This window comes from Bos mutus, chromosome 5 (assembly GCF_027580195.1).
Source record: "Bos mutus isolate GX-2022 chromosome 5, NWIPB_WYAK_1.1, whole genome shotgun sequence".
NCBI classification, from domain to species: domain Eukaryota; kingdom Metazoa; phylum Chordata; class Mammalia; order Artiodactyla; family Bovidae; genus Bos; species Bos mutus.
This window is the reverse complement of record NC_091621.1, coordinates 75,315,024-75,324,753: the sequence shown is the minus strand read 5'-3', so window position 1 is coordinate 75,324,753 and position 9,730 is coordinate 75,315,024. Positions and strand designations below refer to the sequence as shown.

The window sequence follows — 9,730 nt, the reverse complement described above, 5'->3', positions numbered from 1 at the left end:
ATTGGGGGCAGGAGGAGAAGGGGATGACAGAGGATGAGATGGCTGGATGGCATCACTGGCTCGATGGACATGAGTTTGAGTGAACTCCAGGAGTTGGTGATGGACAGGGAGGCCTGGCATGCTGCAATTCATGGTGTCACAAAGAGTCAAACATGACTAAGTGACAGAGCTGAATTGAACTGATGCCATTCAAAGGACAGATATGATTTTGATATATATTATTTGGTAGGAACTAGGTTTTATTTAAATTTCAGCAGAGAGAATTTCTAAGAATAGATGTATAAATTATGAAATTCACTATTGACTGTATACATTAAATATTCATGAAATTATTTATCTTGACTCTAAAATTTCAGTGTAGGTATACAAGTTTCATCAATTTTAAATATCACAAAATTTAAAAATTATGTAATTTATGTAAAAAAAATGTAACTATAACAATGAATGTTAATTAGACTTACTGTCTAGTTATTGCTGTTGTATATCTAAAACCAATATAATTTATATATCAATTATGTATTGATAAAAAATTTAAGCATGTGCTTTCAAATATATGAAAATTATATGGTTGATAAGACACAATTTGAAATATTTTACAGATCCCAGAAATAGATAGTAATAATACATTGGCATTCTAAGTAAGTCTAAATCTTCATTGCAGAATACTTCTGCCCCAAGAAACATCTAAATAAACTGTTGCTTACAGATGTAAGTATTTGTTCTTTCACAGTCTTCATTCAATGCACCGCTGCTTGGGTTATATATTATGCAGTTCTTTGGATTTACAGTGTGAAATAAAGGAAGTCTGTAATGAAGAAGAAATTATTAGTATATGGGAAAAGGAATGATCAAATCCAAGGATAAACAAAAAGAACAGAAAAAGTTTTGATGCCAGAAACTTACAGATCTTGGGAGAGAGTAGAATTGTCCTCCCACAACCAGGCATGATGTTCTTCACTGTAAGAAAGTCCAATCCAGTAAAAACTGGAACTGAACTTCATAAAATCCTGCTTGGAAACAGAGACCAACATATTAACCTATTTCAAATCTACTCTAGGAAACATGTACTTTTAAGAAGCCCAGTTTCCAGTATCAGATTCAGTTTTTCAATTCTATCAGATTGTTACAAAAAAGTAATTGTGGTTTCAGACCATAAATGTTAAATCGTTATAACTAAGCTCAAACACATCTTTCTTAACCAAAATAGGAACCATAACAATTAACACGTTTTTGCCATCGATAATCAACTTTTTATTCCTGTAGTGTAAAAGTCCATACTTAGGGATTTGACAAACTCTTGGAAAGCATTTTCTGCCTCCTGTTGTTTGTGGAAGCATTTTCCCTGCAAAAATTCATGGAGATGCTTGAAGAAGTGGTGATTGGCAAGTTGATTGGCAAGAAATCAAGTGAATATGGCAGATGAGGCAAAACTTTGTAGCCCAATTTGTTCAACTTTTGAAGTGTTTGTTTTGCAACCTGCAGCCAGGCATTTTCATGGAAAAGAATTGGGTCCTATCTGTTGATCTATGCCAGCTGCAGGCATTGCAGTTTTTTCTTATTAATTTGCTGAGCAGACTTCTCAGATGTAATGGTTTCACTGGGATTCAGAAAGCTGTAGTGGATCCAACCAGCAGCAAACCACCAAACAGTGACCATGACCTGTTTTTGGTCCAAGTTTGGCTTTGGGAAATGCTTTGGAGCTTCTTCTCGGTCCAGCCACTGAGCTGGTCATCGCCAGTTGTATAAAATCCACTTTTCGTCACACATCACAATCCACTTGAGAAATGGTTTGCTGTTGAATAGAATAAGAGAAGAAGACACTTCAAAATAATGATTTTTTTTAATTTGCTGTCAGTTCCTGAGACACCCACTTTTAGAGCTTTTACACATTTCTAATTTGCTTCAAATGCCAAATGATCACAGAATGGTTAATGCTGAGTTCTTGGAAAACTCCTTGTGTAGTTGTAAGAGGATCAGCTTTGATGACCCGCTCAATTGGCCGTTGTCAACTTCTGATGGTCAGCCACGGCACTCTTCATCTTCAAGGTGCTTGTCTCCTTTACAAAACTTCTTGAATCACCACTGCACTGTACTTTTGTTAACAGTTCCCGGGCCAAATGCATTGTTGACATTGCAAGTTGTCTCCACTGCTTTATAACCCATTTTGAACTTGAATTTAAAAATTGCTTAAATTTGCTTTTTGTCTAACATAGTTTCTATAGCCTAAAATAAATATAAAATAAACAGCAAGTGATGTCATTAGCAAAAAAACATAAAGTGAGAAATGCATAATAAACGGTATATAACATAATCACATTTATTTAAGAATGTTTTCCAATATCCAACAGCAATTTTCAACCAAGCAAAACCACAATTACTTTTGCACCAAACTAATACAAACTAAAATCATTTTTAACTTCTAATTTAGGAGATGTAGTCAGTCACTTGCCTCTTGTTTCTCATTCATCAAGTCCATTTCTGGAGGAAAAAATACCACAAAGTCTCACTTCTTAAAGGAATGAAAAATGTCATAATGGATGTTAGAGTTTTTATGGAACATTTCCTTCATAGGGGACCATCAGTCAAATCTGATCCCAATAGCACACTGAGGGATAGATCTTAGCACAGGTTCTACGGGGAGCTAGAGAACTTTTACTAAAGAACTAATTGTTTTATAATATTTTACATATACATTTCACATTACACCCAAGAGTGATAACAAAAGCTATATAATTACAAAATAAATTAGAAATTCAATTAAAGAGCTAAAAATAGGTTATTTTTAGCTAAATTAGGTTATTTTTATTTCTACTTTGAATTATCTTTAAAACTTTATCTGTACTTTATCTGTCAACACTCCTATAATGTAAATCTTTGAGAAATTTTGGGTTGATTTTGTAATGGTTTCAAAGTATAGGATATTAGTTCAAATATAATCATCTACTTGTTATCTGATTAAAGACTTGAATCAAAGTATTCAGCTTACTTAGATAATATATTTCCTAAGCCAAAGAAAATGTAGAAAATCAAAATTAAATACTTGCCGGTTCATTTCTGTTTTGTATCTGAAGTAGACTGGAATTATGAGAAACACAAAAATCCCTACTGTCTTTCCATGTTTTTACTTCATTAGAGATGAAATAACAGTTGCATTGGTAGCCAATCCATTTTTCTTGGCAAGAATAGCAGCCAGATTCTAGAAGAAATGATAAAACACTACTGGATGACATTGGAGGTTCAATTTTTTTTTCAGTGTTATTTACTTTTTCAAAAATCATTTGTTATTCATGTATATTACCATATGTAAAATAGATCACCAGTCCAGGTTCAATGCATGAGACAAGGCCCTCAGGGCCAGTGCACCGGGAGGACCCTGAAGGATGGGATGGGGAGGGAGGTAGGAGGGGGGTTCAGGGTGGGGAACACATGTACACTCATGACTGATTTATGTGAATGTATGGCAAAAAAAACACTACAATATTGTAAAGTAATTAGCCTCCAGTTAAAATAAATAAATTTTTTTAAAAAATGATTCCTACATGTCTCTTATGGTGTGGCCAAAAAATATAAATAAATAAAAATTTTAAAATAAATCAGCAACCAAAAAAAATCATTTGTTACTTATTAATCTTTTCCACAAATATTCTTTGAGAATTTACTGCATACACCACAGTTCAAGGAATATTAATTTGAACAACTCAGACATGACCCTTTTTCCTCATAGAAATTATATTCTACAGATAGGGGTAGAATTATATAAATTGCCTTCATTTATGAACTATATTTAGTGATAATTTGGGTAAGTATACAAAGAAAGTCAGTATGTTCAAATACAGTGTAGCAGGTGGTAGGATGGGGGGCAGTGATAAGAACCTTTTTTGAGAAAGCGACCCAAAGTTGATCTCTGCTGTGTAATTAAAAGTAGACTATGCTGGCATTCTGTTTTGTCATTTTCTTTGTCCATTTGTCTTTTGCATCTATGCTAAATTGTGACTGCTCTTATGCCTCAAGGTGAGTATTGCTTTTGATCAAAGGCAACATTTACATAAATCACAGCAAAATGAAAGCAAATTTTTGGTATAAAAAAAAAAGAGAGAGAGAAAGTAAATTAGATGAAAAAGATATGTAAAGAAGGAAACAATTTTAGCACATTTCCTGAGTCACAAAAGAATTCTGAGGACTTCTGTGGTGGTATAGTGTTTAAGACTTTGTGCTTTAAATGCAAAGTTTCTGATCACTGGATAGGAAACTACGATGCCATATGCCGCATGATGCAGTCAGAAGATTTTTAAAAAAATAATTCTGGATACTTTATTTTCAAAATGAAAATAAAAGAATAATTAGCTTGATATTGGACCATTCAGTTTACTAGTGATAATGTCTTCAACAACACTCAAATCCTTGTCAAATGAATGGTGCTGAAATTTTAGAGTAGAATGGTGATTACCAGGGGATGGGATGTGGGATAAATGGATTTGTTGAAAGGTTCATGGGAATTCCTTGGTGATCCAGTGGTTAAGATTCCAAACTTTCTCTGTCTGGACTCTGGTTCAATTCCTGGTCAAGAAACTATGATCCCACAAGCCACCTTTTGTGGCCAATACAAAAAAAAAAAAGGGTATATACTTCTCCAGTTAGAAAATGAATAAGTTCTGGGAATCTACTATGTACCATTGTAACTAAGGTTAACAATACCATATTACTTACTTGTGAGTTGCCACAGGAGTAGTTCTTGAATGTTCTCACCATGAATAGCAATGATAGTTGTGTGACATAATGGTGCTGTTAGTGAATGCTTTGGGATAATAATATTGTAATAATAAGCATACCAAATCAGCACATTGTACACAAAACTTGTTGCTAAGTTGTGTCTGACTCTTTTGTGACCCCATGGAGTATAGTGGCCAGGTTCCTCTGACCACTGAATTTCCCAGGCAAGAATACTGGAGTGGGTTGCCATTTCCTTCTCCAGGACATCTTCCCCACCCAGGAATTGAACCCATGTCTCCAACATTGTAGGGGGAATTCTTTACTGCTGAGCCATCGGGGAATCCCCACCCATTAAATTTATGCAGCATCCTTTATCAATTGTATCTCAATAAAGTTGGAAAAATGCTCAGGGGAAAAAAATGATACAAGTGAAGAGATATATGAACACTGAAGACAACTTGGAGAGCATTTGAGTATAAAATTACATTTAGAAACTAGGACTTTTGTTGGGTGATAGAGTGAGAAACAAGAGTACAATGGGTTGAAGAGTAAATAACAGATCTTCTAGTTCCAAAAACAAAAAAAACTAGGACTTTGAGCTGACTTTCACTGATTAAGTAGGGTTTAGAATTGCATTAATCTCCATGTTACTTTCTAAATTATGGAAGAAGCAGAGGTAAAGGTAAAGAGATACAGAAGTATAGGTTATCAACAAACACAAGCAGGTAATTAGAATTAGCTGGAATATTTACTGCAACTTATTTTTTGCCATTTTTTATTTGCAATTTATTTTTGTTATAGTATTTACTGTAATTTTTGTGTTTATTTTTACATGATCACTCACATTGAAAAATATATCATTTCAATATAATAATTTTCTTATATAATTATTTAATTACATAAATATGTAATTATTTAATTACATAAATAGTATATAATGTATTTAATACATTCTTATTAAATACATTTAATACATGTATTTAATACATTCTTAAATGAACAATGAAATGGGACTATCCTACAATTACTATATCAATCAATATGACTGTGTAATATTCCATCAAGCTTATGTGTGAGAAAACCAAGAAACCATTTATTTCCTTCTCTGCTGCCAAGTCACTTCAGTCGTGTCCGACTCGGTGCAATCCCATAGATGGCAGCCCACCAGGCTCCCCCGTCCCTGGGATTCTCCAGGCAAGAACATTGGAGTGGGTTGCCATTTCCTTCTCCAATGCATGAAAGTGAAAAGTGAAAGTGAAGCCGCTCAGTCGTGTCCGACTCTTAGCGACCCCATGGACTACAGCCTACCAGGCTCCTCCTTCCATGGGATTTTCCAGGCAAGAGTACTGGAGTGGGGTGCCATTGCCTTCTCCATTTCCTTCTCTACCAACACAAAAATTTTCCAAAGTGTGAAACCAACCTTCACTGAGGTCTGTGGAGGGTCCAAGCTGAACACTTTGTATAGTAAGTGCTGTAAGAAATGATAAGAAATTTACTTTGTCAGATAAACATTTATGAAATAACAAAATATTTTTGTTCAGTACCAAATCAGCACACTGTCCCTGTCTGACTCTTTGCGACCCCATGTACTACAGCACACCAGGCTCCTCCGTCCTCCACTCTCTCTGGGACTCTGCTCAAATTCATGTCCACTGATTCAGTGATGCTCTCTAACCGTCTCATCCTCTGCCACCCCCTTCTCCTTTTGCCTTCAGTCTTTTCCAGCATCAGAATCGTTTACATGTTATCAAAATGAAACTTTTCTTATAAGATAGCTTCATCACAATTTTGATTTTTTTTATATAGCCTTGACTATAAAAACTTACAATTTTTCAACAAAACTCCCAAAGTTACCATCAACAAAAGGCATATTACTCCTAAAACCCCAGAAATCAACCTCCATGGAGTGGTCTGAAAACCTGTAAAGAAAGAAAGATAGGGTAATGATTTAAAGAACAAACACGGGAATTCTTAAAAGCAGAAAACAGTGAGAGGATCCAAAAAGTGCTTTGGCTTGATAATCCAATCATTTTGCCAGAAAAATGCTGGAAAATGAAGATATTCCATTCAGAACTCCACTTGTTACCAACATTTTTATATAATGTACTTTATTCTTCAGTGAGATTATCCATACATTTCCTCTTTATCCTATTTCAGTATTTACCTTTAATTTTTTAATTTGGCAAAGAAGCTTAAAGATCTGTAGTAACAAGAGATCAACAGGCACCAAGTTCTGGTTAATGGGCTGATATAACGAATTTATTTTCACAGAAACAACAGCAACAAAATCACAAGATAGAATGTATGACTCCCATTAAGTAGATCAGAAAACTTACTGTCCATTAATAAGGTTATTTTTCTCAAGGTTCAAAGTTATTAAGTACCCAAGTCAGAATTCAGATGAAAGCTTTTCTCAACCCAGAGTCTTTCATTTAATATATTCTATCATTGTCACGAAACTATTACAATACTTGGGAGTGTTCAGTTCAGTTCAGTTCAGTCGCTCGGTTGTCTGAGTCTTTGAGACCCCATAGATTGCAGCATGCCAGGCTTCCCTTGGGAGCATGCCCTTCTGCTAATCTCAACATATTCACTGCTCTAAGAAATGTCAAGCTGCTGATAGCTTTGTAGAGGCTGTACTAGGAAGAGAAGACATGGGAGTACTCTGGACCTGGTGTAGTGAGAGGCTCCACAATCAACATACAGGTAATACCTTGAGCGCTTGACTTTATTTCCACAATACGTTAATTTATGACACATAGCATTCATTTTTACGGGAACCATTTTTCATATATACTACATTTTCTCATGCCAAAAAATGCTTGCTTACAAGACCTTCCCCCTAAAATAATCTAGCATCAGGAGATTCTGCATTAACATGAGTGCACCCCAAAGTGCGGTGTCTTGAATAACAGTGCAATGTGTCAAAATGTTAATCTGGATGATTCTGGGGTGCCATAACACAAATGGTAAATTTTAAAAAGCACTTTCAAGCATTGAGTTGTTAACATTTAGCATTTTCTGTTTAAGTTCAAGCTAGAATTATACTGTTTACATTTTTTCCTTGTAAATTCGGATCGCAATCAGAATTTAGAGCTATCCTTGTCAGAATCGACTCCTTAAATCTGTTGACAAAACTTCACAAAGTCATTGCTAAGTTACAGAATGAAGAATCAGAAAAGTGAAATTGAAGTAAAAAGTGCTGAAACATGGGAAGCCAAAAACTGCATCCTTTTTATTAAAGCCTTCCCTGAAATCAGCCATGCTCATGAGATATCTTTCCTGGCTGTTTTCATTTTTTTCATGTTATGACTTGGGATGCACATACCTGCCATGTGAGATGTTGTCCAATGTCAATGAAGGTAAGACACGATGGATGCTGATTCCGAGAAATGAGATTAGATCTAGAAGCTAAGCTGGAAGCTAAGGAACCCGAAAGTTATAAAGAAATCCTTTAAAATAAAAAAAAAAAAAAAAAAAACAACAACTGTGTATCAAAGTGTGTTTAAATCTTCTGCCGATGAGACATGGATGTGTAGTATGAAAAGAGGCAGTAAAATCATTGTCTTCTAAAATGCTTCAGGAACCACAATACAGGAAATTCTCACTGAACTTGCATAATGCAGACCCTTTGACTATCACAAAATAAAGTGAGAGGAAAAAAATTTGTCTAATGTTTGAACATCAAAGTGATCTAAAAAATTACTTGGAAAATGGAATATATGGACAAACCAAAGGTAAATTTACTTAGTGTAAAAAAGCTGACACTGAATTTTCCTTTTTTAATAAGGAGAAATATTTATTATTTGCTTTGTGTCAAATATAGATTAAATCAAGAGGGATATATTAGCTTATTTTTATCCCTGGATATGACTTAATAATAAAGATAAATAAATATGCTTGTTTTACCAATGAGAAAAGTAAGGTACAGTAAAGCTAAAGTACTAAACCAAGTTTGCTTATGTTTGAAACCCTGGTAGTCTTTCTCTATAGCACACATGACCCGTATTTTAAATCAAGCCTATCTCTCTGGGTCTATAAGTTGTGTTGATTTTTATTTATTATTTTTAATACAGAGTGATTAGAACTTTTCATCTCTCATTTTGTGCTTTTGATCTCTGCCACTTTAACCTAAGTATGGAAGGCAAATATATAAAAGGTAAAATCAGAAGACTTCCCTTGATACTAGCATTGAAAATTTCTTTTAATAATGGACTCTTTATTTCTACTAATATGTTAATTATTATAATCATTTATTGTGTATCTAATTCAGATAAGAGACTGATAATTCAAGTCCCATATTTTTGTGCTCAGAAGCATAACCTTAATAGTGGGAATTTCAGATGGGGGCAGATAGGAAGATTAAGAGCCAATAACAGAGACCTTGATCTATGGTTAAGTGTCTGGAAATATAATCAACCATTCATCCACATAGAAAATAAATTTTCAAATTTTTTTGTTATTTATGTAGTTTATTTTTAAGCATTATACTGTTAGTATATTACATAAAATGAATCCCAGTCCCTGCAGCCCCATGACACAAAAATTCATATATTTATTTTTGTTTATGCAACTTTGGGCACCTTGCATTTTGAATACGTGATGTCAGAGTCAGCATTCAACCTCAGGCTCCAAAACAATTTTATTTTATGGTAAGAGAATAATCACATGACTCCTCTTTCTGTTTTTTTGCCTATTCATTTATAGAGTTTGAATTACCATCAAACTGCATTCATCATAGAGCTTGAGTTGTCAGAACATAAATGCTTAAGGCAACACTTCCTTCTCAAATTACTAGCAGTATCATCTCAAGATGTCTGAATTCAATGAAACTTTGTGGATAAAGCTCTAAGTCCAATAGTGTAGAGTCAGTACAGGTTTTGAATGTACCTATAGAAAGATCTTTACTCTTAAAATTATTGACTCTAAGATAATTCTATATGTTATTTCAGAGATGTGAAAATAACTATATCATTTTTAAATGGACAATAGAAAAGAGTTAAAATTATTACAATTCAGC

General features: G+C 34.2%; 1 protein-coding gene across 1 annotated transcript; it reads right to left on the bottom strand.

Moving 5' to 3' along the window:
• Positions 1-446: 446 nt before the first annotated feature.
• LOC102276456 (natural killer cells antigen CD94-like) lies at positions 447-8,235 on the bottom strand. The gene is made up of 6 exons (XM_014483642.2): positions 8,039-8,235; positions 6,537-6,629; positions 6,131-6,181; positions 3,045-3,196; positions 904-1,007; positions 447-805 (listed from the first exon to the last, which is right to left on the bottom strand). Exons 1-6 carry the CDS (start codon positions 8,043-8,045, stop codon positions 685-687), a joined length of 528 nt encoding a protein of 175 aa, XP_014339128.2. The 5' UTR covers positions 8,046-8,235; the 3' UTR covers positions 447-684.
• Positions 8,236-9,730: the final 1,495 nt, after the last annotated feature.

Excerpts from the sequence above, each read along its gene's own strand:
- LOC102276456 (XM_014483642.2), bottom strand. Across the intron at positions 6,182-6,536 it reads GGGAGTTTTGTTGAAAAATT|CACTTACTATACAAAGTGTT; the intron begins GTAAGTTTTTAT and ends CATTTCTTACAG. Across the intron at positions 3,197-6,130 it reads CTCCACAGACCTCAGTGAAG|AATCTGGCTGCTATTCTTGC; the intron begins GTTGGTTTCACA and ends CATTTCTTCTAG.